The sequence below is a fragment of the Heliangelus exortis genome, chromosome 18 (assembly GCF_036169615.1).
Source record: "Heliangelus exortis chromosome 18, bHelExo1.hap1, whole genome shotgun sequence".
In the NCBI taxonomy this organism is placed as follows: Eukaryota; Metazoa; Chordata; class Aves; order Apodiformes; family Trochilidae; genus Heliangelus; species Heliangelus exortis.
In genome coordinates, this window is record NC_092439.1 from 1,155,210 (window position 1) to 1,182,485 (window position 27,276).

At 60.7% G+C, this 27,276-nt stretch overlaps 2 protein-coding genes across 3 annotated transcripts; one reads left to right on the forward strand and one right to left on the reverse strand.

The window, feature by feature from the left end:
- Positions 1-426: 426 nt before the first annotated feature.
- Positions 427-10,718, reverse strand: UNC93B1 (unc-93 homolog B1, TLR signaling regulator). The gene is made up of 12 exons (XM_071762407.1): positions 10,664-10,718; positions 10,027-10,098; positions 9,807-9,948; positions 8,262-8,415; positions 7,254-7,415; positions 7,065-7,179; positions 6,079-6,172; positions 5,854-5,978; positions 4,542-4,724; positions 2,033-2,306; positions 935-1,053; positions 427-747 (listed from the first exon to the last, which is right to left on the reverse strand). Exons 2-12 carry the CDS (start codon positions 10,087-10,089, stop codon positions 427-429), a joined length of 1,752 nt encoding a protein of 583 aa, XP_071618508.1. The 5' UTR covers positions 10,090-10,098; positions 10,664-10,718.
- ALDH3B1 (aldehyde dehydrogenase 3 family member B1) lies at positions 7,349-27,201 on the forward strand. Of its 2 annotated transcripts, XM_071761942.1 has the most exons (12): positions 7,349-7,439; positions 12,059-12,115; positions 12,385-12,538; positions 13,151-13,313; positions 15,409-15,519; positions 15,600-15,720; positions 15,839-15,924; positions 16,023-16,104; positions 17,077-17,463; positions 20,858-21,024; positions 22,441-22,540; positions 26,967-27,200. In XM_071761942.1, the coding sequence occupies exons 3-12, from the start codon at positions 12,393-12,395 to the stop codon at positions 27,158-27,160; spliced, it is 1,557 nt and encodes a 518-aa protein (XP_071618043.1). In that variant the 5' UTR covers positions 7,349-7,439; positions 12,059-12,115; positions 12,385-12,392; the 3' UTR covers positions 27,161-27,200. The 2 variants fall into 2 exon arrangements, with proteins under 2 accessions (XP_071618043.1, XP_071618045.1); XM_071761944.1 differs by lacking the exon at positions 7,349-7,439 and having other exon boundaries at positions 11,944-12,115; positions 26,967-27,201.
- Positions 27,202-27,276: the final 75 nt, after the last annotated feature.

Here is a 27,276-nt window from a genome sequence, read left to right on the forward strand (position 1 = left end):
CTGTCTGGGGGGGTTTCTGGGTCTGCTTAGGGGGCTCTGGGCCTGTTTGGGGGGGTCTGCAAGGCTGGAATGGGGGTCTGGAGGCCTGTTTAAGGGGCTGAGCTTGCTGAGGGGGTCTCTGGCTCTGCTTGGGGGTCTCTGGCTCTGCTTGGGGGTCACTGGCTCTGCTTGGGGGGTCTCTGGGTCTCCTTAGGGGGCTGTAGATCTGCTTGGGGGGTCTCTGGCTCTGCTTAGGGGTCTCTGGGTCAGCCTGGGGGGGTCTCTGGCTCTGCTTAGGGGGCTGTGGGGTTACCAGGGGGTCAGTAAGCTCAGCCTGGGGGGGTTCTGTGGAGGTTTGGGGCCATTTGTGTGTGTGTGGGGGGGTTGGGGCAGCTCTCTCAGGTTCAGAGAAGAAAAGGAGATGGGGGGTGGGGGGGTCCCATGTCTCTACCCCTGGTGGTCCCCCCTGTGGTCCTCGCAGGGGGGTTCCAGGTGGCCATCAGGGAGGGGCTGGTCGTGGCCATCCCAGTGGCCATCCTGGTGGTCCCCAGCAGCAGCAGGAGGGTGCTCGGTGTCACTGTCCTCTTTGCTGCTGTCCCCTGTCTCATCTGAGTTCTCCTCCTCCAGGCAGCAGTAGCCACGGGGGGGGTGGGGTGGCCGGGGGATGCGTGGCAAGCGGTAGCCCAGGTGTCTGGCCAGCTTCTGCTCCAGCCAGAGGTAACTGCCCACCCCTGCCCCCAGGGTCAGCAGCATGATGGACAGCTTGGCCTGCAGAGGGGAAAAAAAAACAAACCCCAAAAACCCAAAAAAAACCCCCAAAAAACAAAAAAAAAAAACCCCAAACCAAACAAAAAAAAAAAAAAAAAAAATCAAACCCAAAGTTGGTGGCACCCAACCTCGGGCAGAGCCCAGAGGGGATGAGGAGGCTGTGAGGGGACCCCCCCAAAATTTTTACCTTCATGGGCAAACCTGAGCAGAGGTAGAGGGTGAAGGTGGCCAGGGTCTGGCACCAGTGGGAGATGGTGAAGATGAGGTCCTGGCGTTCCTTCCTCCTGTAGAACCTTCCCAGCAGGACTGGGAGAGAGGGAAAGGAGGGAGGGAGGGAGAGGAGAGAGGGAAAGGAGAGAGGGAGAGAGGGAAGGAAAGGAGAGAGAGGGAGGGAAAGGAGGGAAAGGAGGGAAAGGAGAGAGGGAGAGAGGGAAGGAAAGGAGAGAGAGGGAGGGAAAGGAGGGAGGGAGGGAAAGGAGAGAGGGAGGGAGGGAAAGGAGGGAGGGAGGGAAAGGAGAGAGGGAAAGGAGGGAGGGAAGGGAAAGAGGAAGGGAAAGGAGAGAGGGAGGGAAGGGAAAGAGGAAGGGAAAGGAGAGAGGGAGGGAAGGAAAGGAGAGAGGGAGGGAAAGGAGAGAGGGAGGGAGGGAAGGGAGAAAGGGAGGGAGAGAGGGAAAGGAGAGAGGGAGAGAGGGAAAGGAGAGAGGGAAGGAGAGAGGGAGAGAGGGAAAGGAGAGAGGGAGGGAGGGAAAGGAGAGAGGGAGAGAGGGAAAGGAGAGAGGGAAAGGAGAGAGGGAGAGAGGGAAAGGAGAGAGGGAGGGAGGGAAAGGAGAGAGGGAAAGGAGAGAGGGAGAGAGGGAAAGGAGAGAGGGAGGGAGGGAAAGGAGAGAGGGAAAGGAGAGAGGGAGAGAGGGAAAGGAGAGAGGGAGGGAGGGAAAGGAGAGAGGGAAAGGAGAGGGAAAGGAGAGAGGGAGGGAGGGAAAGGAGGGAGGGAAAGGAGAGAGGGAGGGAGGGAAAGGAGAGAGGGAAAGGAGAGAGGGAGGGAGGGAAAGGAGAGAGGGAGGGAGGGAAAGGAGAGAGGGAGGGAGGGAAAGGAGAGGGAGAGAGGGAAAGGAGGAAGGGAGAGAGGGAGGGGGCAGCTCTCAATGTCACAGCCCCATTTTTATTTTTATTTTCTTTAGGGCACCAGGAGCAGGACACCTCCCGTGGGGATTTGGGGTCTTTTTAGGGGCTGGATTCAAGCAGGTTGAGGTGGGCAGGGGCAGGAGGGGACGAGCCCAGGACTCACTGCTGCTGCTGGTCCTGTTGAGGGCACTGCCTGCACCCCAGAGGGTGGCAATGGAGTAGAGCAGAGGAGCCTGGAGCAGGTCCCTGGGTTGGGGTGCCCAGAAAAAAAGGGTGAGCAGGAGCACAGCGTGGAGAGCAGCTCCAGCCAGCACTGGGACCTCTCTCTGGAAACGGAGGCTGCTGAGGGCCAGGCAGGAGCAGGCTGAGGCTGACAAGCCATAGGCCAGCAGCAGGTAGCCCAGCTTCTCCAGCCCCAGGGCACACACCCCGTAGTTCTGCAGGGAGAGGGGAAAAAAACCCAAAAAACCCCAAAAAGTCACCTCCAAGTGACTCAAAGTCACCTCGTTGTCACCCATAGGGACCCCAAGCTTCCTCCCAGGACCATTTTCCACCCCCTAAACCTTCCTCCCAGGACCTTTTTGCCCATGAGGACCCCCCAACCTTCCTCTTAGGACCATTTTCCCCATCAGGACCCCCCCAACCTTCTTCCCAGGACCTTTTTGCCCATGAGGACCCCCCCAAGATTCCTCCAAGGAGCATTTTCCTCATCAGGACCCCCCCAACCTTCCTCTTAGGACCATTTTGCCCATGAGAACCCCCCAAGATTCCTCCCAGGACCTTTTTGCCCCATCAGGACCCCCCCAGTTTTCCTCCCAGGACCTTTTTGCCCCATCAGGACCCCCCCAACCTTCCTCCCAGGACCATTTTCCCCATCAGGACCCCCCCAACCTTCCTCCCAGGACGATTTTCCCCATGAGGACCCCCCCAGCCTTCCTCCCAGGACCTTTTTGCCCCATCAGGACCCCCCCAACCTTTCTCCCAGGACCTTTTTGCCCCATCAGGACCCCCCCAGCCTTCCTCCCAGGACCTTTTTGCCCCATCAGGACCCCCCCAACCTTTCTCCCAGGACCATTTTCCCCATCAGGACCCCCCCAACCTTCCTCCCAGGACCATTTTCCACCACCTAAACCTTCCTCCCAGGACCTTTTTGCCCCATCAGGACCCCCCCAACTTTCCTCCCAGGACCTTTTTGCCCCATGAGGACCCCCCCCAGCCCTCAGAGCACCTCAGACTGGGTTGGGTTGGAAGGGACCCTAAAGCTCACCCAGTCCCAACCCCCCCTGCATGGCCAGGGACCCCTCCCCCAGCCCAGGGAGCTCCAAGCCCCCCAACCTCCAACATCTCCAGGGCTGGGGCAGCCACAGCTTCCTTGGACAACCTGTTCCAGGGGCTCAGCACCCTCAAATTAAAGAATTTCTTCCCAAATCCAACTTAAATCTCCCCTCTTCAAGTTTTAACCCGTTTCCCCTTCTCCTCTCCTTCTCCCCTGGGTCAAAATCCCTCCCCCCAAAATCCCTCCCTCCTCAAAATCCCTTGGAGGATCCTGGAAGTTGCTCTGAGGTCACCTCCAGGCTGAACACCCCCAATTTCTTGATTTTTTTCCCCACAGGGGAGGTTCTCCATCCCTCAGAGCACCTCAGGGCCTCTCCTCTGGACACCTCAGGAGCTTTGTGTCCTGGTCATGGAGACCCCAGGACTGGACCCAGAATTCCAGGTGGGATCTCCCCAGAAGAGGACAATCCCCTCCTTTTTCCAGCTGTTTCTGGTTGCTTTCTGGGCTACAGTCCCACACTCCTGCCTCACCCCAACCCCAAAAAATCCCTCTCGGGGCTCCTTTTAACCCTTTCTCCCCCCCAACCCTTTTAACCCTTTCTCCCCCCAACCCCTTTAACCCTTTCTCCCCCAGCCTCTTTAATCCTTTCTCCCCCAAACCCCTTTAACCCTTTCTCCCCCCCAAACCCCTTTAACCCTTTCTCCCCCAACCCCCTTTAACCCTTTCTCCCTCCATCCCCCTTTAACCCTTTCTCCTCCCAAACCCCTTTAACCCTTTCCTCCCCCCAAACCCCTTTAACCCTTTCTCCTCCCAAACCCCTTTAACCCTTTCCTCCCCCCAAACCCCTTTAACCCTTTCTCCCCCAACCCCTTTAACCCTTTCTCCCCCAAACCCCTTTAACCCTTTCTCCCCCAAACCCCTTTAACCCTTTCTCCCCCCATCCCCTTTAACCCTTTCTCCCCCCATCCCCTTTAACCCTTTCCTCCCCCCAACCCCCTTTAACCCTTTCTCCTCCCAACTCCCTTTAACCCTTTCTCCCCCATCCCCCTTTAACCCTTTCTCCTCCCAAACCCCTTTAACCCTTTCCTCCCCCCAAACCCCTTTAACCCTTTCTCCCCCAACCCCTTTAACCCTTTCTCCCCAACCCCTTTAACCCTTTCTCCCCCAAACCCCTTTAACCCTTTCTCCCCCAGCCCCTTTAACTCTTTCTCCCCCCATCCCCTTTAACCCTTTCCTCCCCCCAACTCCCTTTAACCCTTTCTCCTCCCAAACTCCACACAGCTCCCACTCCCCCCAAATCCAGGACCTTGCCCTCGGGCCTGCCTGAGCTTCCCCCCCTCATCCCCAGCTCCCTTCCCCAAGCCCTCCACGTCCCCCCCTTGTCCCCAGGCCCTACCAGGGTGAAGCCAGTGCAGACAAAGAGCCCCTCCAGGCCCGTGTAGCTGCAGAGGGGGAGGAGGAGGCGCAGCCGAAAGTCCCTCAGGTGCTTGAAGGGCATTTGGAAGATGTTGCCCCAGCCCCAGCTCCTCAGGTCCAGCTCCTCCGTGGGGCTGTAGGCTGAGCCACAGAGCACCAGCACCTGCTCCCCAGCCCCCCCAGAGCCAACTGCTGAAGCTTTCTGTCCCTCAGGGACCCTTCCTCAGCTTTTCATAGAATCATAGAATCATAGAATGGGCTGGGCTGGAAGGGACCTCAGAGCTCATCAAGTCCAACCCTTGCTCCACTCCCCCCGTGGTTCCCAGCCCATGGCACTGAGTGCCACATCCAGGCTCTTTGGAAATATCTCCAGGGATGGAGAATCCACCCCTTCCCTGGGCAGCCCATTCCAAGGTCTGATCACCCTCTCTGCAAAGAATTCTTTCCTAATATCCAACCCAAACCTCCCCTGGCAGAGCTTCAGCTCTGCCAGGGGAGGTTTGGGTTGGATATTAGGAAAAAATTCTTTAGTCCATGCCCTCTTGTCCCACTGATATCTGCCCAACCCCCCCCTGGCTCCAACCTCCTTTCAGGGAGTTGGAGAGAGTGATGAGGTCTCCCCTGAGCCTCCTCTTCTCCAGCCTCAACACCCCCAGCTCCCTCAGCCCTTCCTCACAGGAATTCTGCTGGATCCCTTCCCAGCCTCCTTGCTCTTCTCTGGACCTGCTCCAGCACCTCAATCTCCTTCCTGAGCTGAGGGGCCCAGAACTGGACCCAGGACTCAAGCTGTGGCCTCCCCAGGGGCAGAATCCCTTCCCTGGGCCTGCTGGCCACACTCTTCCTCATCCAGGATTCCATTGGGACTCTTGGCCACCTGGGCACACTGCTGGCTCATGGGCACCTTCCAGGTCCCTCTCTGCCACTCTGTGCCCCATGGAGCTCCCCATGGGGTTGTTGGGGCCAAAATTCGGGACCTGGCACTTGGAATGTTGAACCTCATCCCATTGGGATCATCCCAACTCTCCAACCTCCTTTCAGGGAGTTGGAGAGAGTGATGAGGTCTCCCCTGAGCCTCCTCTTCTCCAGCCTCAACACCCCCAGCTCCCTCAGCCCTTCCTCACAGGAATTCTGCTGGATCCCTTCACAGCCTCCTTGCTCTTCTCTGGACCTGCTCCAGCACCTCAATCTCCTTCCTGAGCTGAGGGGCCCAGAACTGGACACAGGACTCAAGCTGTGGCCTCCCCAGGGCTGAGCACAGGGGCAGAATCCCTTCCCTTTCCCAGAGGACTCACCAGGAGCATGGCCAGGAAGGCAGTGCCCATCAGGATGCTCTCCACCAGCAGGAGGTTGGCACTCCTGGGCAGGCTCTGCAGCACGGTCTTGTTGAAGCCAGGTAAGGTGCCATGGCTCAGGGTGCCTGCCAAGGAGGACAAAAAAAACCTGAAAAACCCCAAAAAACCCAAAAAAGGGGGTTCTGAGCCACCCAGGGACCTCCCCACCACCCCCCTGCTGCTCACCACAGTGCTTCACCCCGTGCAGGGTGTGGTTGAGGTTGTAGAGGTAGTTGTTGAGGAAGAAGAACATGGGCAGCTGGGCACAGGCAAAGCTCAGCTGGGGGGAGGGCACCAGGGGGGGACACTCAGGCACTAAGCCTCAGGAAAAAGCTTCATTCCCACCTCCCCAGGACCCTCCTGACCCATAGGGACCCCCACCTTGCTCCCCAGGAGCACCCTGACCCATAAGGACCCCCACCTTGCTCCCCAGGAGCACCCTGACCCATAAGGACCCCCACCTTTCTCACCAGGAGCACCCTGACCCACAGGGACCCCCACCTTGCTCCCCAGGGCCATTTTCTCCTATGAGGACCCCCCCAACCTTGCTCCCCAAGACCACTTTGACCCATAGAGACCCCCACCTCCCTACCCAGGATGACTTTGACCCATGGAGACCCCCCCAACCTTGTTCCCCAGGACCACCCTGACCCGTAGGGACCCCCACCTTGTTCCCCATGACCACTTTGCCCCATAGGAACCCCCCTCACCCTGCTCCCCAAGACCATTTTGCCCCATAGGGGCCCCCACCTTGCTCCCCAGGACCACCCTGACCCATAGGGACCCCCACCTTGCTCCCCAGGACCATTTTGTCCCACAGAGACCCCCCCAACCTTGTTCCCCAGGACCACCCTGACCCATAGGGACCCCCACCTTGCTCCCCATGACCACTTTGCCCCATGAGGACCCCCCCAGCCCTGCTCCCCAGGACCACCCTGACCCATAGAGACCCCCACCTTTCTCCCCAGGACCACTTTGCCCCATAGAGACCCCCACCTTGCTCTCAGGGCCAGTTTGCCCCACGAGGACCCCCTCAACCTTTCTCCCCCGGAGCACCCTGACCCAGAAGGACCCCCACCTTGCTCCCAGGGCCATTTTGCCCCACGAGGACCCCCCCAACCTTTCTCCCCAGGACCACCCTGCCCCAGAGGGCCCCCCCTGAGCCCCCTCACATGGAAGCAGCAGTAGAAGACAGAATTGAAGATGATGAGGTAGGAATCCCAACCCCCCCGGGGCCGCCGCTCCTCCTCCTGGTAGTGCAGGTACTCGTGGTACTTCTGGGCCATCCTGGGGGGAGCTGAACCTTCAACCTCTGCTTCCCCCCACCCTCAGCCCAGCCCCCTTCCCCCCAGCTTGCCCACCGGGTGATGTAGTTGCCCACAGCAGCCCAGAGGGGCACGGTGGCCACCCCCAGGGCCACGGCAGAGGGCACGAGGGTGTAGTATCGCTCCCAGTAGTTGCTGGAGACAAAGAGGGCAAAGAGACCCACTGAGAGGAACAGGGCCCACTTGGTGCCAAAAAACCTGCCCAGGGGACAAAAGTGAGGGGTTTTAGGGTGTGCTGAGGTGCCAGGGAGAGGCACAGCTGCACCCCCAGACCCTGCACCCAGCACCCCAAACATCCCTGTGCCCAGAGCACCCCCAAACCTTCCACCTCAGCACCCCAAACCTTGTAGCCAGCACCCCCAGACCCTGCACCCAGACACCCCAAACTTCCCTGTGCCCAGAGCACCCCCAAACCCTGCACCCAGCACCCCAAACCTTGTAGCCAGCACCCCCAGACCCTGCACCCTGTGCCCAGAGCACCCCCAAACCCTGCACCCAGACTCTCCAAACTTCCCTGCAACCCCAGACCCTGCACCCTGTGCTCTGTGCCCAGAGCACCCCCAAACCTTCCACCTCAGCATCTCCAGACCTTCTACCCCAGCACCCCAAACCCTGCACCCAGCACCCCAAACCCTGCACCCCCAGACCCTGCATCCTGTGCCCAGAGCACCCCTAGACCCTGCACCCAGACACTCCAAACTTCCCTGCGCCCCCAGACCCTACACCCTGTGCCCAGAGCACCCCCAAACCTTCCACCTCAGCACCCCAAACCTTGTAGCCAGCACCCCCAGACCCGGCACCCAGCACCCCAAACATCCCTGCACCCCTAGACCCTACACCCTGTGCCCAGAGCACCCCCAAACCTTCCACCTCAGCACCCCCAGACCTTCTACCCCAGCACCCCAAACCCTGCACCCAGCTGAGAGCAACATGGCCCACGTGGTGCCAAAAATCCTGCCTGGGGGAGAAAAATGGTTTTTTTTTCTGTGTGCTGAGGTGCCAGGGAGGAAGAGGAGGAGGAGGAGGAGGAGGAGGGAGTGGTACCTGATGAGGAGAGGGGCGTAGAGCAGGGCAGTGGTGGGGGTGAGGATGATGCCCAGGAGGACTTTGTGGTCGATGTCCCCCAGCTGGATGGTGCTGTACTTCACCTCCCGGTACGTCTCGTCGTAGTGTAGGATCAGCTGCATCTCCAGCAGGCCTGGGGAGGGGGCAGCCAGGGCTTGGCACCCCACAAACCCACCCCACACACCCCACACACCCCTCCTGAGACACAGAGCACAAGGAGGGACCCCACGGGTTTTGGGGGTCGTGGGGATTAGGGGGGGTACTGTGGGGTTTGGGGGTCTCGTGGGGTTTGGGGATCCTGGGGTTTGGGGATCCTGGGGTTTGGGGATCCTGGGGTTTGGTGGAAGGGGTACTGTGGGGTTTGGAGGTCTCATGGGGTTTGGTGGAGGGGGGGTCCTGTGGGGTTTGGGAGTCTTGTGGGGTAGAGATCCTGAGGTTTGGGGTGTGGGGGTTCTGTGGGGTAGGGATTCTGGTGTTTGGTGGGGGGGTTCTGTGGGGCTACATCTCATCGTAGTGTGGGATCAGCTGCATCTCCAGCAGGCCTGGGAGGGGGGCAGCCAGGGCTTGGCACCCCACACACCCCACACACCCCACACACCCCTCCTGAGACACAGAGCTCAAGGAGGGACCCCACGGGTTTTGGGGGTTGTGGGGATTAGGGGGGGTCTCGTGGGGTTTGGGGGTCTCGTGGGGTTTGGGGATCCTGGGGTTTGGTGGAAGGGGTACTGTGGGGTTTGGGGGTTTTGTGGGGTTTGGGGGTCTCGTGAGGTTTGCTGGAAGGGGTACTGTGGGGTTTGGGGGTCTTATGGGGTGGGGATCTTGGGGTTTGGGGATCCTGGGGTTTGGTGGAAGGGGTACTGTGGGGTTTGGGGGTCTCATGGGGTTTGGTGGAGGGGGGGTCCTGTGGGGTTTGGGAGTCTTGTGGAGTAGAGATCCTGAGGTTTGGGGTGTGGGGATTCTGTGGGGTAGGGATTCTGGTGTTTGGTGGGGGGGTTCTGTGGGGCTACATCTCATCGTAGTGTGGGATCAGCTGCATCTCCAGCAGGCCTGGGAAGGGGGCAGCCAGGGCTTGGCACCCCACAAACCCACCCCACACACCCCACACACCCCTCCTGAGACACAGAGCTCAAGGAGGGACCCCACGGGTTTTGGGGGTCGTGGGGATTAGGGGGGGTACTGTGGGGTTTGGGGGTCTCGTGGGGTTTGGGGGTCTCATGGGGTTTGGGGATCCTGGGGTTTGGGGATCCTGGGGTTTGGTGGAAGGGGTACTGTGGGGTTTGGGGGTTTTGTGGGATTTGGGGGTCTCGTGAGGTTTGCTGGAAGGGGTACTGTGGGGTTTGGGGATCTCATAGAGTGGGGTTTGGAGAGGAATCCTGTGGGGTTTGGGGATCCTGGGGTTTGGTGGAAGTCCTGTGGGGTGGTGATTCTGGGGTTTGTCCTGTGGGGTTTGGGGATTAGGGAGGGGGATCCTGGGGTTTGTTGGAGGGGGTGAGGGTGGTGCTGGGGAGCAGGGGGGACCCCTACCCATGCAGACCCCATAGATGAAGGTGACGGCCAGGCTGGAGGCCACCACGTTCTTCACCACCCCCAGGCGCTTGCGGCGGAAATATTTCTGCTCCTCCTCCTCCTCGTTGTACTCGGGGTTGGCACCCACAAAATCGTCCAGCTGTGGGGTCACCCCCTGAGGTGTCAGCCCCGAGAGGGGTCCTAAACCTGGGGGTGACCCCCACCCCTCAGAGCTCACCTGTGCCTCTGGCTCTGCCGCCCTCTGGGCCTCCTCCTCCTGGCACCCGGGGACTTTCTCCATCGCTGCCTCCTAAGGGGGGGCAGGGGGTGATGGGGGGGTTGGTACCCCCAAAATCTGCACCCCTTTGGGTTCTGGAGCCTCGCAGCTGCACCCCAAAACCCTGCACCCAGACACCCCAAACTTCCCTGTGCCCAGAGCACCCCCAAACCCTGCACCCAGCACCCCAAACCTTGTAGCCAGCACCCCCAGACTCTGCACCCAGCACCCCCAGCCCCTGCACCCTGTGCCCAAAGCACCCCCAAACCTTCCACCCCAGCACCCCCAAACCCTGCACCCAGCACCCCAAACCTTGTACCCAGCACCCCCAAACCCTGCCCTGAGCACCCACGTGTCCAGCATCCCCAGACACTGCACCCAGCACCCCAAACCCTGCACCCAGCACCCCCATGTCCAGCACCCCCAAAACCCCACACCCAGCACCCCCAAAATCCTGCACCCAGCACCCCCAGACCCCACACCCAGCACCCCCATGTCCAGCACCCCCAGACCCTGCACCCAGCACCCCAAGCCCTGCACCCAGCACCCCCAGACCCTGCACCCAGCACCCCCAGACCCCACACCCAGCACCCCAAACCTTGCACCCAGCACCCCCAGCCCCTCAGATCCGGGTGCAGAGCCCCGGGGCGGGGCGGGCTCTGCTTCCTCTTTCAGATTTGGGGGGGTGGGGGGTGGGATGGGGGTGCTTAAAGGGGCCGCCCTGCACCTCCCCGGACCCCCCCGCTCCCCCTTGCACCCCCCAGCACAGCACCCTGAGCCTCCCCAGCACCCTGACCCCCCCATCCCCCTTACATCCCTTTCCCCAGTACCCTGACCCCCCCAGTCCCCCTTGCACCCCCTGCACAGCACCCTCACCCCCCCCCCAGCACCCTCACCCCTTGCACCCCCTGCACATCCCCCTGACCCCCCCCCAGTGCCCCAAATCCCCCCTACTCAGCACCCTGGAGACCCACAGCACCCAGGGGGGGTGTGGGTGCCTCTGGGTGCTGCTGCTTTCTCTTCCCCTTCCTTGGGGGCTCCCCTGGGGGGGGGACATTCACATGACAGAACCTCCCCCCCCGTTTTTGGGGTGTATGGGGGGTGTGACAGGGCATCAGTGGCACCCCAAACCCAAGGAGGGGGGGTGGGGGGCACCCTTGTGCTGTGTTGGGTGCCCCAGGGCTGGGTGGGGAGGGTGACCAGAGCCAGCCTGGTGACATTCCGGGGGAAAGCAGGGACAGGGGCAGGATCCCATGGGATGTGGGGGATGCCATGGGATGTGGGGGATCCCATGGGATGTGGGGGGGTCCCATGGGATGTGGGGGATGCCATGGGATGTGGGGGGTCCCATGGGATGGGGGGGGAGGGGTCCTATGGGTTTTGGGGATCTTGTGGAGTGGGGATCCTGGGGTTAGGGGGAGGGATCCTGTGGGGTTTGGGGATCTCATGGGATTAGGGGGGGGGGGGAGGGGAGTTTTGGGGATCCCGTGGGCTGGGGGGGACTCTGTGGGCTGGGGCGTGGGGCAGGGATTGAGCCCTTCCGGTCTGGCAGGGGTAATTAATGTCATTAATGTAATTAACAGCAGGAAGGGATGGGCCTGGGGGTCAGGGGGGGCCTGGGGAGCAGAGGGGGGGGGGGTTGTGGGGTCTCCATGGGTTAGGGGGGCCCTGGGGAGCAGGGTGGGGGTCTCTATGGGTCAGGGTGGTCCTGGGGAGAAGGGGGGGGGGTCAGTGGGGTCCCTAAGATCAGGGTGGGGGGGGTCTCCAGAAGTCAGGGTGGTCCTGGGGAAAAGGGTGGGGGGCTCCCTATGGATCAGGGTGGCCCTGGGCAGCAGGGTGGGGGTCCCTGTGGGGTCTCCATGGGTTCCTGGTGTTGGTTTGGTGGCCCTGGGAGGTGCCATCCCAGTCCTTGTCCCCATTGCCAGCCCCACAGAGGTGGGGCCCGATCCTGCCCCACCCCTGCCCCACGTGGACTTGGTCATTGTCCCCAGAGCATTTAGGAGGGGACACCCTGAGCCTCCCCACAGCTTCACACTCCCCTCAGCACCAGGTAGGACACTTGGGGGACCCAGGGGGCTGCCCCCCACGGGCAGGGGGGGAAGGAGAAGGGGAGGGGGGGGATATGGGGCTGCCCCATAACTCTCTTTGATCCCACGGGGCATCCTGGAATCCAAACCATCTCCCAGGTGGCTCCAGCAGCCCCACACTGAGTCACCCTCACAAGGTCCCAAGCCACCAAGGGGCCACCAGATGCTCCAGGAGGCATCTGCAGAGCTTCCACCTTTCCCCAGAGCTCAGCCACCCCCTGTCTGTCCCCAGGGCCACCAATGACCTCCATGGACCCCTCCAGCACCCAACACCCACTCCACGAGCCCCCCAGCCAGCTGCCTGGGGCCCCCCCACAAGCCCCCCAGAGCACCCCCAACTATGGTGGTGCCAGTGGGAAGGGAGCAGAGGGCAGCAGTGACTCTGGGTGAGTGTGAGGGGCTTGGGGGGCAGGGGGGGTCTCCTGGGGAGGGGAGAAGTTGTGGGGGGAAAAGGGGGAGAAGTTTGGGGCCACCGTGATCTGGCACAAGGGAGGGGACTTGGGTGGTGGGGACAAAGTGTGGGACCTCCAGGCTGAGGTGGGGCTGGGGTGAGGGGGAGTTGGGGTGACATGGAGTTGGGGTGACATGGAATTGGGGTGACATGGAGTTGGGGTGACATGGAGTTGGGGTGATGGGGAGTTGGGGTGATTGATGAGGAGTTGGGGTGATTGATGAGGAGTTGGGGTGACAGGGAGCTGAGGTGATGGGGAGTTGGGATGACATGGAATTGGGGTGATGAGGAGTTGGGGTGACTGATGAGGAGTTGGGGTGATGAAGAGTTGGGGTGACATGGAATTGGGGTGACATGGAGCTGAGGTGATGAGGAGTTGGGGTGACGTGGGGTTGGGGTGACGTGGGGTTGGGGTGTTGTGGGATTGGGGTGTTGTGGGATTGGGGTGATGTGGGGTTGGGGTGACGTGGGGCTCCTTTCCCTGCTCCCTGGGCACACGAGGAGCTGGGCTGGCCCCAGGACCCCTCTGATGTCCCCGTGCCCCCAGTGGGAACCCCTTCGAGGGGCTGGTGAGCCACCTGAGGAGGAGCTGGCTCTCGGGGAGGACACGGCCCCTGGAGTACAGGGTGGCCCAGCTGGAGGCCCTGGGACGTTTCCTGGATGAGAAGAAGGATGAGATCCTGGAGGCCACTGCCCTGGACATGGGCAAGGTGAGAGGAGAGGCCACCAGGGTGACACCTTTGGGACTTTGTGTCCTCCTGGGTGCAGGGGGGGGGGAGCCGGGGGGGTGGGAGTCCCTTCCTTGGGCTCCTGCGTCCCCCTTGATGTTCTGCAGGGTGGGTGTGGAGCACCCATAGGTGCTGCAGAGCTGAAGGAAGCCACAGCAGAGGTCAGGACCTCCCCCACCGGGCAACCTGGGTGCTGCCCACCCCCTGGGCAAAGCCCCCCCTCAGGTGGGACCCCGAGCTTCCCCTCACTGTGCCCCCCATCCTCCTGGTGGCTTCCCGAGCCACTTCTTGGGGTTCTGCTCCACTCCAGCTCTGGTCCCACCCAGGATTACCCTGCGTTGTCCCAGCCTTGCACATTCCTCCCAGCCTGCTCCTCCCAGCCTGCTGGGAACTGGTTTCACTGGCCCAGTCCAGGGCCAGGATGTAGTTTTGGACATCCCAACGTGCCAGGAGCTCCTGGATGATCTCCTGAAGGAGCAGAACCATCCCTCCCGTGGCTCTGTCTAGAGCTGCAGCTCATCTCTTCCCCACCTGGTTACTCCACGTCCTTTTTCTCCCCATTTTTTCCCTTTTCCTTGGTGGGTGTTGCAAGCCAGCAGGTGACCAGAGGCTTTGGTGGTGGGTGTTGGAGCACAACAACATTTTTTGGAGCAGCAGGACTGCTCCTAATCTGCCAGTGACCAAGCAGATCCAGCAGGACCCGTGGGTGCAGGTGGCTGAAGGCAGTGGCCTTGCCCTAAGAGCTGGCTTTCAGCATTCTGACACCTCCTAATTGCTGTGTTTTGGTTGAGGGCCTTCTCCTGCAGCCCAGGGCTTGATAGGCATCAAGGTGTCCTTCAGCCCCACTAATTGTGGGGGAATTAGGGCTGGTTGTCTATTAACAGCTTCATTATGCAGCCAAACCTTCCTGGCTGGGTGAACAATCCAGCTGGTGTCACCTATCTGCAGGTGGGGACCTCCCCCCCAGGGCTCTTGGCTTCTCTCCAGGGATGATTGAAGGGACACGGGGTGAGCTCAGCCCTAATGGCCCAGCTGCTGCCCTCCCTGTCTCATCCAATCCCTTAATAGTCCCATCTCCACCAGGATGTTCCTCATCTTCCCAGTGATGTAATTCCAGCTGAGAGCAGCCCCGTTGCCTCACCAGGATCCTGTCCAGGAGGAGCTTGTCCAGCTCCCTCAGCCCAACCTTGGAGACTTGGAGGTCTCCTGGTGGTGGAACGTGAGAGGTTCCTGGTTTCCCAACTCCAAAGTGGGGTTTTGCCACTCAGGAAGTTCCCACCCAGAGGTGATTTGGGGTCAGAGGAGTCCAAAGGCTCCACCACTGCCCCCATGTCCCTGGTTTTTTGGGCTGGTTTATCTTGGAGCAAGCTGCTTGCTTGCTTTCATCCTCCCACTGGGAGCTCCCCCCTGAGCTGCCTTTCCCAGTGCCCAAGCCCTGGGAGCTCCAGCAGGACCAGGAATCTGGGAATGTCCATCAGGAGCCCTTCTCCCCAGTTCTGGTTGAACAAAGCAAAGTCTTGGGTTGAGCTTTGGAGCAGGGGGAGGGAGGGAACTCTGAGGGCTTTGCTGACCCCATGGGGACACAAAGGCACCTTTTTTCCTGGTGGTGGCTCTGGTGCCACCAGGAGGGACACAAAGGCACCAGGAGGGACACAAAGGCACCTTTTTTCCTGGTGGCACTGCCCCATGGCTCTGGTGCCACCAGGGGGGACACAAAGGCACCAGGAGGGACACAAAGGCACCATCTTTGCTGGTGGCACTGTCCCATGGCTCTGGTGCCACCAGGAGGGACACAAAGGCACCCTTTTTCCTGGTGGCACTGCCCCATGGCTCTGGTGCCACCAGGGGAGCAGTTCCTGGGTGCTGAGCTCCAGAAGTTTTCCCCTTTTCTGGAGCTGGTGAAGTCGATTCTTTCCCTCAAGCCAGATCCCTCTTTCCCTGCAATTCCAGGGACTCCGCAGGCACCTGCAGGGCTTTTTTTTTTTCCATTTTTTTCTGCTCCTGACGGTCGGAGGGGGGTTGGGGAGGTGACAGGGGTGGGGGTGGGTGTGATGCTGACCTTGGTGTCTGTCCCCAGCCCCCCTTTGAGGCTTCCTTCAGTGAGATTCTGCTCTGCAAGAACGAGCTCCACGACACCCTCAACAACCTGGCCCACTGGGTGAAGGACGAGCACGTGGAAAAGAACCTGGTCAGGCAGAGGCAGAGTGGGGTTGGGAGGAGGGGGAGGTGGGGAGGGGACGACCCCCAACGGGTGGCTTTGTCCTGCAGGTGACCCGCCTGGACTCGGCCTTCATCCGCAGGGATCCCTACGGGGTGGTGCTGATCATTGCTCCCTGGAATTATCCCATCCAGCTCTTCCTGGTGCCTCTCATCGGGGCCATTGCAGCCGGTGAGCCAAACCCTACCCTGAGCTGGAGGTTCTGGGCACCTTGTCCCCAAGCTGAGGTGCCAGGAGGTGTCGGCTGGCACCACGTCCCAGCTCTGACGTCCCCTCCCTCTCGTCCCAGGGAACTGTGCCATCATCAAACCCTCAGAGATAAGCAAGCACGCGGAGAAGCTGGTGGCTGAGACACTCTCCTGCTACCTGGACAACGTGAGAACCTCTCCCTTGGTCCTCTCCTTGCCCCCCCAGGGCCCTGCTGGGGACAGAGTGGCCCTGGGGCAGGTGGTGACCCCCATCTGGTGTTGCAGGACTGCTACGCCGTGGTGACTGCTGGTGTTCAGGGCACCACCAGGCTGCTGGAGAACAAATTTGACTACATCTTCTTCACTGGTGGGTCCCCAGGCTCAGCCCACCTGGGTTTCTGAGTACCAAGGGTAGGGGGGTTTCCCTCTGAGACCCCTTCCCTTCAAGGTCAGGTCAGGGGGAGGTGTCCCTGCCCATGCAGGGGGGGTTGGAACTGGATGAGCTTTAAGGTCCCTTCCAAGCCAAACCATTCCAAGGATTCTGTGTTTCCCTTGTGTTGGGGCTGTGGGGTCAGGATTTCTTGGAGGGGGTCAGGAGCTCTTGGAGAGGGTCAGGAGCTCTTGGAGGGGGTCAGGGCCTCTTGGAAGGGGTCAGGACCTTTTGGAGAGGGTCAGTATTTCTTGGAGGGGGTCAGGATCTCTTGGGAGGGGGTCAGGATTTCTTGGAGAGGGTCAGGACCTCTTGGAGGGGGTCAGGTTCTCTTGGAGGGGGTCAGGATTTCTTGGAGGGGGTCAGGAGCTCTTGGAGAGGGTCAGGATCTCTTGGAGGGGGTCAGGAGCTCTTGGGAGGGGGTCAGGATTTCTTGGAGAGGGTCAGGTTCTCTTGGAGGGGGTCAGGACCTGTTGGAAGAGGGTCAGGATCTCTTGGAGAGGGTTAGGATCTCTTGGAGGGGGTCAGGATTTCTTGGAGAGGGTCAGGATTTCTTGGAGGGGGTCAGGACCTTTTGGAGAGGGTCAGGATCTCTTGGAGAGGGTCGGGATCTCTTGGAAGGGGTCAGGACCTGTTGGAAGAGGGTCAGGAGCTCTTGGAGAGGATCAGGAGCTCTTGGAGAGGGTCAGGACTTGTTGGAGGGCCTACCCCTGCTATGTCTGAAGATCTGGTGATCATAATCGGGTTTTTCAGCGTGTGGGCCGGGGGATCCCACGGGGAAGGTGCTGGAGGGGAGGGCAGGGCCAGGCGTGAGGAGGACAGGAGGGGGCTCTTCACGAGGCGACGGCCCCGGCTCGGGCCGCAGCCTCCTGAGATCCCGACCTTTCCCGGCTCTTCCTCGATCCTCAGGCAGCCCCTCGGTGGGGAAGATCGTCATGCAGGCCGCTGCCCAGCACCTCACCCCCCTCACCCTGGAGCTGGGGGGCAAGAACCCCTGCTACGTCGCCGACTCCTGCGACGTGCGGAACGTGGCCCGGCGGGTGGCCTGGGGACGGTTCAGTAACGCGGGCCAGACCTGCATCGCCCCCGACTACGTCCTCTGCAGCCTGGAGCTGCAGGAGAAGCTGATCCCGGCCCTGCGCGAGGCCATCACCGAGTTCTATGGCCCCAACCCCAAGGACTCCCCCGACTTCGCACGCATCGTGGGGGACAAACAGTTCCGGCGCGTCCGGGCGCTGCTGGGCAGCGGTCGCTTGGCCATCGGGGGACAGACGGACGAGGAGGAGCGGTACATTGGTGAGGGGCAGCTGGGGACAGCTGGGGACACCTGGGGACAGCTGGGGACAGCTGGGGAACACCTCGGGACACCAGGGGACAGCTGGGGACAGCTGGGGATACCTGGGGACAGCTGGGGACAGCTGGGGACAGCTGGGGACAGCTGGGGACACCTGGGGACAGCTGGGGACAGCTGGGGATACCTGGGGACAGCTGGGGATACCTGGGGGACAGCTGGGGACAGCTAGGGACACCTGGGGGACAGCTGGGGACAGCTGGGGATACCTGGGGACAGCTGGGAACAGCTGGGGACACCTGGGGGACAGCTGGGGACAGCTGGGGATACCTGGGGACACCTGGGGGACAGCTGGGGATACCTGGGGACAGCTGGGGACAGCTGGGGAACACCTCGGGACAGCTGGGGACACCAGGGGACAGCTGGGGACAGCTGGGGACAGCTGGGGATACCTGGGGACAGCTGGAGACAGCTGGGGACAGCTGGGGATACCTGGGGACAGCTGGGGACAGCTGGGGATACCTGGGGACAGCTGGGGACAGCTGGGGACAGCTGGGGATACCTGGGGACAGCTGGAGACAGCTGGGGACAGCTGGGGATACCTGGGGACAGCTGGGGACAGCTGGGGGACAGCTGGGGACACCTGGGGACAGCTGGGGACAGCTGAGGATACCTGGGGACAGCTGGGGACAGCTGGGGACACCTGGGGACAGCTGGGGGACAGCTGGGGATACCTGGGGACAGCTGGAGACAGCTGGGGACAGCTGGGGGACAGCTGGGGACACCTGGGGACACCTGGGGACAGCTGGGGGACAGCTGGGGATACCTGGGGACAGCTGGAGACAGCTGGGGACAGCTGGGGGACAGCTGGGGACACCTGGGGACAGCTGAGGGACAGCTGGGGAACGCCTGGGGGACATCTGAGGATACTGGGGGACAGCTGGGGATACCTGGGGACAGCTGGGGACACCTGGGGATACCTGGGGACAGCTGGGGACAGCTGAGGACAGCTGGGGACAGCTGAGGATACCTGGGGACAGCTGGGGGACAGCTGGGGACACCTGGGGGACAGCTGGGGATACCTGGGGACAGCTGGGGGACAGCTGGGGACAGCTGGGGATACCTGGGGACAGCTGGGGACAGCTGGGAACAGCTGGGGACACCTGGGGGACAGCTGGGGATACCTGGGGACACCTGGGGGACAGCTGGGGATACCTGGGGACAGCTGGGGACAGCTGGGGGACAGCTGGGGATACCTGGGGACAGCTGGGGACAGCTGGGGACAGCTGGGGATACCTGGGGACAGCTGGGGGACAGCTGGGGACAGCTGGGGATACCTGGGGACAGCTGGGGGACAGCTGGGGGACAGCTGGGGACAGCTGGGGATACCTGGGGACAGCTGGGGATACCTGGGGAACACCTGGGGACAGCTGGGGGACAGCTGGGGACAGCTGGGGGACACCTGGGGACAGCTGGGGGACACCTGGGGACAGCTGGGGGACAGCTGGGGATACCTGGGGACAGCTGGAGACAGCTGGGGACAGCTGGGGACAGCTGGGGACACCTGGGGACAGCTGGGGGACAGCTGAGGACACCTGGGGACAGCTGGGGACAGCTGAGGATACCTGGGGACAGCTGGGGACAGCTGGGGACACCTGGGGACAGCTGGGGGACAGCTGGGGATACCTGGGGACAGCTGGAGACAGCTGGGGACAGCTGGGGGACAGCTGGGGACACCTGGGGACACCTGGGGACAGCTGGGGGACAGCTGGGGATACCTGGGGACAGCTGGAGACAGCTGGGGACAGCTGGGGGACAGCTGGGGACACCTGGGGACAGCTGAGGGACAGCTGGGGAACGCCTGGGGGACATCTGAGGATACTGGGGGACAGCTGGGGATACCTGGGGACAGCTGGGGACACCTGGGGATACCTGGGGACAGCTGGGGACAGCTGGGGACAGCTGGGGATACCTGGGGACAGCTGGGGACAGCTGGGGGACACCTGGGGACAGCTGGGGAACACCTGGGGACAGCTGGGGACAGCTGGGGATACCTGGGGACAGCTGGAGACAGCTGGGGATACCTGGGGACAGCTGGGGACAGCTGAGGACAGCTGGGGACAGCTGAGGATACCTGGGGACAGCTGGGGGACAGCTGGGGACAGCTGGGGACAGCTGGGGGACAGCTGGGGATACCTGGGGACAGCTGGGGGACAGCTGGGGACAGCTGGGGATACCTGGGGACAGCTGGGGACAGCTGGGAACAGCTGGGGACAGCTGGGGGACAGCTGGGGATACCTGGGGACACCTGGGGGACAGCTGGGGATACCTGGGGACAGCTGGGGACAGCTGGGGGACAGCTGGGGATACCTGGGGACAGCTGGGGACAGCTGGGGATACCTGGGGACAGCTGGGGGACAGCTGGGGACAGCTGGGGATACCTGGGGACAGCTGGGGGACAGCTGGGGGACAGCTGGGGACAGCTGGGGATACCTGGGGACAGCTGGGGATACCTGGGGAACACCTGGGGACAGCTGGGGGACAGCTGGGGACAGCTGGGGGACACCTGGGGACAGCTGGGGGACACCTGGGGACAGCTGGGGGGCAGCTGGGGACAGCTGGGGATACCTGGGGACAGCTGGGGACACCTGGGGACAGCTGGGGGACACCTGGGGACAGCTGGGGACAGCTGGGGATACCTGGGGACAGCTGGGGACAGCTGGGGACAGCTGGGGATACCTGGGGACAGCTGGGGACAGCTGGGGACACCTGGGGGACAGCTGGGGACACCTGGGGGACACCTGGGGGACAGCTGGGGACACCTGGGAGACAGCTGGGGATACCTGGGGACACCTGGGGACACCTGGGGCTGGGAGGACCACTGAGAGGCTTGGGGGACACATGGGGATGGGCACCTGGGGCTGGGGGGGACACCTGGGGGGATACCTGGGGCTGGGGGAGACACTTGGGGCTGGGGAGACCACCAAGAGGCTTGTGGGACCTCCCAGGACATGTGGGACCCTCTGGGGTTTTTGGGATCATCAAGAGGCTTGTGGGACCTCACGGGGTTTGTAGGATCCCCTTGGACTTGTGGGATCCCCTTGGACTTGTGGGATCCCCCTGGACTTGTGGGACCTCCCAGGACATGTGGGACCCTCTGGGGTTTTTGGGATCATCAAGAGGCTTGTGGGACCTCCCAGGACATGTGGGACCCTCTGGGGTTTTTGGGATCATCAAGAGGCTTGTGGGACCTCACAGGGTTTGTAGGATCCCCTTGGACTTGTGGGATCCCCTTGGACTTGTGGGACCAGCTGGGTTTTGTGGGCCCACCGAGAGTCTCGTGGGACCTCCTGGGGGTCGTGTGCCCCAGGTGACACTTTGCTGTCCCCTTCTCCCCAGCCCCCACCGTGCTGGCAGACGTGCTGCCCTCTGACCCTGCCATGCAGGAGGAGATCTTTGGTCCTGTCCTGCCCATCGTGGTTGTCACCAGCAGGGACGAAGCCATCGACTTCATCAACGCCCGCCCCAGGCCCTTGGCCATCTACGCCTTCTCCTGTGACACCCAGGTGAGTGGGGACCTCAGAGCAGAAGTGTGGGGAGGGACACGGTGCCCACCTCCCCCCCACCCTCTGGAATGCTTTGGGAATGCTCGGAGCCCCCCTCCTCCAGCCACGCCAGGCTGAGGGATGGGGGGTGATGTGTGACCGGCTGAGGTGCAGGACTGAAGCCCAAAAAGGCCCAATCAAACTGTTTAGAGACAGAGTTTTAAGGCTTTAAACAGTAAAAGGTATTTATTTGGGGGTCTGGGGGACTCCCAGCTCTCGCTGGGCAAAGAGTTCCCAGGGTTAAGGGAGAGGGTTGGGGGATTTATACAGGAAAAGGGGAGGTTACAACATCCTTACCTTCTCAGCTCTTGCTGACTTCATTAGATTGCTACAAGGCAATAGCAGACTCCAGCCATAACTTTCTTCTTATTTGTTGGTGGTGACATCCTTTATGTTCCATAACTTTTTTCATATCTGTTGCTGGTGGCATCTTTCCTGTCCTTCATGTGCAGATTTCACATTCTTTGGTGCCCAGCTGGTGCCTAAATGGCCTTGGCAGTGCCTTGTTTTGAGAACAAGACTTTTACACTTTTAGTTATCTTCCAGACAGAAGCTGATCTCGTTCTGGCCTTGTGTTTGGTGACATTGTTGTGGTGGAAAATGACATCTCTCAGCTGCTTTGTTCACTTCTTTCTCAGTTTAACCCTAAATTTTACTGGTTATGAATACAAATTCATTAACACATATTACAAGTTTTAATTCTACATCAAGAAAATTCACACAAACAGCTTGGCCTGATCTCTCCTTATGGGAGTTAATCCTGTCAGGATCTTTCTCTTTTTCACATATATTGCAAGTTTTAATTCTGCATAAAGTGAATTCACACAAACAGCTTGGCCTGATCTCTCCTTACAGGAGTTAATCCTGTCAGGATCTTTCTCTTTTTCACATATATTGCAAGTTTTAATTCTGCATAAAGTGAATTCACACAAACAGCTTGGCCTGATCTCTCCTTACAGGAGTTAATCCTGTCAGGATCTTTCTCTTTTTCACATATATTACAAGTTTTAATTCTGCATAAAGTGAATTCACACAAACAGCTTGGCCTGATCTCTCCTTACAGGAGTTAATCCTGTCAGGATCTTTCTCTTTTTCACATTTATTACAAGTTTTAATTCTACATAAAGTAGATTCCCACAAACAGCTTGGCCTGATCTCTCCTTACAGGACTTAATCCTCTCAGGATCTTTCTCTTTTTCAGAACCCACATCCACCAGAACATTGGGCTTGTCCCCTGGTCCTGGGCAGGGGGTTTGGGTCATGGTCACCTCCCAAAAATGTTCTCCAGAGGGTGCCAGCCTCAGTTGTGGGGCAGGGATTGGAGGTGGAGGGGAGAGGGGCTGAGACCCACGGCCACCTTCTCTGCTTTCCTCCCAGGAGGTGAACGAGGTGCTGGACAGGACAAGCAGCGGTGGCTTCTGTGGCAATGACACCCTGACCCAAGTGACACTGCCCTCACTGCCCTTTGGTGGCATTGGTAGGTCCCAAATCCCCCCAAATCAGCCAGCTCTGACCCCAAGCATCGAGCCTCAGCTCTGCTGGCCCTGGGGAGGGATCAGCAGGAGGGGGGAGAGGGAGCAGCCAAGTCCCGAGGGCTCCGTGGGCTGTGGGGGAACCCTTGGTCAGCAGGTGGGACCCCAGCTCTTTGCTCCTCTCCAACCAGGGCTGAGCTCTTGGGGGGCACTCTGGGAGGTTCCTTCTCCCCGTGGTTCCCACCCCAAGCACCGGGTTCCTCCTGGAGGTGGCAAAACCTCGTTGGGAAAGGCAGGGAATTGTGAAGGTGGCCCCCACAGAAACATCTCCAGATCCTCCTTGCCACCTGCAGTGCCTCTGGAGGTGGGAGACAACTTGGGATCTGTCCCTTCTCACCAAAACTCTCAGCGCCAGGTTTGGGGTTTCTGCTGGATGCCTGGGGGAGGTGCTGAGGTTTCTGCTCCCCTTGCTTGCCCCACAACATCCCCCACCTGGGTGGAAACGTTTCGTGGCAAAGCTCGGGGAGGTTTGGACCACGTGGACATTTCCTGAGTGGTTTTGAGCTGCCTGGGCACCACGAGGGAATTCTGTGCCAGGGTTGGGTCCCTCCATCCATCACCTGCTCCTCATGGAGGTGATGAAGTTCCTCCTGGGGAGGGCGAGGTGCTGGGGAGCAGGCTTTGGGAGTTCCTTCTGCTTTTTGGGACTAAAGAGTAGGAACAAAATGCTTGGAGACATCCGGAGAACCTGTTTGGGGGAACCTGGAGCTCCTCCAGGGCCAAGAGAACCAGTTCCTGCTCTCCAGGGCTCAGGGCAGGGCAGAGGGAGCTCTGCTGCTCTTCCCTCAAAGCACTTCCCAGGTCTCCTGATCTCTGGAAGATGTTCCAGGGAAAACCCCCGGGCTGTGTCTGTGCTCAGCACCTCCAGCCAGCAGGGGAAAAGCAAAATCCTCACCTCCCCCTGGCTCAGGGAACAATTCCTGCTGCTTCCCACTCCCTCTTTTATCTCCCTGGGAATGATTCAGACAGATTGGGTCAGCTGATGGGGTGCAGCCCGGGGCAGGTGGCAGAGCTGAGCTCATTGGGGGGTTGCTGAGTTTGGGGGGGAAGTCACGGGGTGGACATCAGCCACAGGAATGAGGAGGGACCTGAAGGACACTTCCTGGAAGAACCTGAAGGAGGCTTCCAGGAAGGAGGAACCTCAAGAATGCTTCCAGAAGGAACCTGAAGGATGCTTACAGGAAGAGCTTGAAGGAGTCTTCCAGGAAGAACCTCAAGAATTATTCCAGGAAGAACCTGACCTTCTTGGGGTGATGGTTCCTGAGCAGGGGTAGATCTGGGAGAGCAGGAGAATCACTGATGGTGGTGTGGAAGAACCTCAAGAACACTTCTAGAAAGAACCTGGAGGATGCTTCCAGGAAGGAAGAACCTCAAGAATGCTTTCAGGAAGAACCTGACCTTCATGGGGTCCATGCTGGTGGTTCCTGACCATGGGTAGGTCTGGGAGAGGAGTCAGGAGAAGAACTGATGGTGATGATGTGGAAGAACCTCAAGAATGCTGAAGAACCTGAAGGATGCTTCCAGGAAGGAAGAACCTCAAGAATACTTCCAGAAAGAACCTAAAGGATCCTTCCAGGAGGAACCTGATCTCCATGGGGTCTGTGCTGGTGGTTCCTAACTAGGAATAGATCTGGGAGAGCAGGAGAAGCACGGATGAGGATGTGGAAGAACCTCAAGAACACTTCTAGAAAGAACCTGGAGGATGCTTCCAGGAAGGAAGAACTTCAAGAATGCTTCCAGAAAGAACCTGAAGAATGATTCCAGGAAGAACCTGACCTTTATGGGGTTTGTGCTATGGGGTCCCTACCATGGGTAGATCTGGGAGAGCAGGGGAACCACTGATGGTGGTGTGGAAGAACCTGAAGGATTCTTCCAGGAAGAACCTCAAGAATGATTCCAGGAAGAACCTGACCTTTATGGGGTCTGTGCTGGTGGTTCCTAACTATGAATAGATCTGGGAGAGCAGGAGAACCTCTGGTGGTGATGTGGAAGAACCTGGAGGATGGTTCCAGGCAGAACCTGATCTTTGCAGGGTGGTGGTTCCTGACCATGCTCAGATCTGGGAGGGCATTGGTGAGAAGTCAGGGGAACCACTGATGGTGAAGTGGAAGAACCTCAAGAATGCTTCCAGAAGGAACCTGAAGGATTCTTCCAGGAAGAACTTGAAGGATTCTTCCAGGAAGAACCTGAAGAATGATTCCAGGAAGAACCTGACCTTCATGGGGCCTGTGCTGGTGGTTCCTAACTAGGAGTAGATCTGGGAGAGCAGGAGAGGATGATGTGGAAGAACCTGGAGAATGGTTCCAGGAGGAACCTGACCTTTGTAGGGCCCAGGGTGGTGGTTCCTGACCATGCTCAGATCTGGGAGAGCAGGAGAAGCTCTGATGGTGATGTGGAGGAACCTTGAGGATTCTTCCAGGAAGAACCTCAAGAACACTTCTGGGCAGAACCTGGAGGTTGGTTCCTGGCAGAACCTGGAGGTTGGTTCCAGGCAGAACCTGGAGGTTGGTTCCAGGCCGAACCTGGAGGTTGGTTCCAGGCAGAACCTGGAGGGTTGGTTCCTGGCAGAACCTGGAGGTTGGTTCCAGGCAGAACCTGGAGGTTGGTTCCAGGAGGAACCTGGAGGTTGGTTCCAGGCAGAACCTGGAGGTTGGTTCCAGGCAGAACCTGGAGATTGGTTCCAGGAGGAACCTGGAGGTTGGTTCCAGGAGGAACCTGGAGGTTGGTTCCAGGCAGAACCTGGAGGTTGGTTCCAGGCAGAACCTGGAGGTTGGTTCCAGGAGGAACCTGGAGGTTGGTTCCAGGCAGAACCTGGAGGTTGGTTCCTGGCAGAACCTGGAGGTTGGTTCCAGGCAGAACCTGGAGGTTGGTTCCAGGCAGATCCTGGAGGTTGGTTCCAGGCAGATCCTGGAGGTTGGTTCCAGGAGGAACCTGGAGGTTGGTTCCAGGCAGAACCTGGAGGTTGGTTCCTGGCAGAACCTGGAGGTTGGTTCCTGGCAGAACCTGGAGGTTGGTTCAGGCAGAACCTGGAGGTTGGTTCCAGGCAGATCCTGGAGGTTGGTTCCTGGCAGAACCTGGAGGTTGGTTCCAGGCAGATCCTGGAGGTTGGTTCTGGCAGAACCTGGAGGTTGGTTCCTGGCAGAACCTGGAGGTTGGTTCCAGGAGGAACCTGGAGGTTGGTTCCAGGCAGATCCTGGAGGTTGGTTCCTGGCAGAACCTGGAGGTTGGTTCCAGGCAGAACCTGGAGGTTGGTTCCAGGCAGATCCTGGAGGTTGGTTCCTGGCAGAACTGGAGGTTGGTTCCAGGCAGAACTGGAGGTTGGTTCCTGGCAGAACTGGAGGTTGGTTCCAGGCAGAACCTGGAGGTTGGTTCCAGGCAGATCCTGGAGGTTGGTTCCAGGCAGAACCTGGAGGTTGGTTCCAGGCAGATCCTGACCTTTTGCAGGGCCCGTGCTGGTGGTTCCTGACCACGCTCAGCCCTGGGTGGGGTTGCTGAGGAATTAGGGCCTTGCAGCCCCCCAAAACCCCTCAACCCCCTGCAGGGTGACGAGAAGGATCCCCCAAACCCTGCTGAGCTTGGAACGACCCTCGGGAGCGAGGGGGAGGGTCTTGGGGAGGGGGAGGGAAGGACGAGCCCCCCCTCAGGGTGTCAGGAAGCCTTTGGGATGTGCCTGGGGGGGGCGTGGGGGGTCGTGGGGGCAGCGTGGGGCAGTGTGGGGGGTCGTGGGGCAGTGTGGGGCAGTGTGGGGGGTCGTGGGGCAGTGTGGGGCAGTGTGGGGCAGTGTGGGGCAGCGTGGGGCAGTGTGGGGCAGTTGTGGGGCAGTGTGGGGGGTCGTGGGGCAGCGTGGGGCAGTGTGGGGCAGCGTGGGGCAGCGTGGGGCAGCGTGGGGCAGCGTGGGGCAGCGTGGGGCAGTGTGGGGCAGTGTGGGGCAGCGTGGGGCAGCGTGGGGCAGCGTGGGCAGTGTGGGGCAGTGTGGGGCAGTGTGGGGGGTTGTGGGGCAGTGTGGGGCAGTGTGGGGCAGCGTGGGGCAGCGTGGGGCAGTGTGGGGGGTCGTGGGCAGCGTGGGGCAGTGTGGGGCAGCGTGGGGCAGCGTGGGGCAGCGTGGGGCAGTGTGGGGCAGTGTGGGGCAGCGTGGGGCAGCGTGGGGCAGCGTGGGGCAGTGTGGGGCAGTGTGGGGCAGTGTGGGGGGTTGTGGGGCAGTGTGGGGCAGTGTGGGGCAGTGTGGGGCAGTGTGGGGCAGCGTGGGGCAGCGTGGGGCAGCGTGGGGCAGTGTGGGGCAGTGTGGGGCAGCGTGGGGCAGTGTGGGCAGTGTGGGGCAGTGTGGGGCAGTGTGGGGCAGGGGGTTGGAGCCGTGGTGTCGATGTCTTGCAGGGCAGAGCGGGCTGGGTCAGTACCACGGGAGGTTCAGCTTCGAGACCTTCAGCCACCCCCGGGGGTGCCTGCACCGCCACATGGGGCTGGAGCCCCTCAACACCCCCCGCTACCCCCCCTACACCCCCCAGAAGCTGGGGCTGATCATGGCCACCTTCCAGATCAAACGGCGGGGCAACTGCACCCTCCTCTGAGCAGGATGCCCCCCCAAAAAAACGGGTGAAACCCTCCCCTCCTCCTCCTCCTCCTCCTCCGTGCTCTGGGGGAGGAAAAGGACTCTGGGGGAAGCACGAGGACCCCCGGGCACTGA

Bases quoted from the DNA above. Each gene is read 5' to 3' on its own strand.
- UNC93B1 (XM_071762407.1), bottom strand. From the start codon at position 10,089: ATGGAGAAAGTCCCCGGGTGCCAGGAGGAGGAGGCCCAGAGGGCGGCA. The intron at 7,416-8,261 runs GTACCACTCCCT...TCCCCTGGGCAG, and splicing joins TACGCCCCTCTCCTCATCAG to GTTTTTTGGCACCAAGTGGG. The intron at 4,725-5,853 runs GTGAGTCCTCTG...GCTGGGGAGCAG, and splicing joins CCTTCCTGGCCATGCTCCTG to GTGCTGGTGCTCTGTGGCTC.
- ALDH3B1 (XM_071761942.1), top strand. From the start codon at position 12,393: ATGACCTCCATGGACCCCTCCAGCACCCAACACCCACTCCACGAGCCC. The intron at 15,721-15,838 runs GTGAGCCAAACC...CTCTCGTCCCAG, and splicing joins CATCGGGGCCATTGCAGCCG to GGAACTGTGCCATCATCAAA. The intron at 15,925-16,022 runs GTGAGAACCTCT...CTGGTGTTGCAG, and splicing joins TCTCCTGCTACCTGGACAAC to GACTGCTACGCCGTGGTGAC.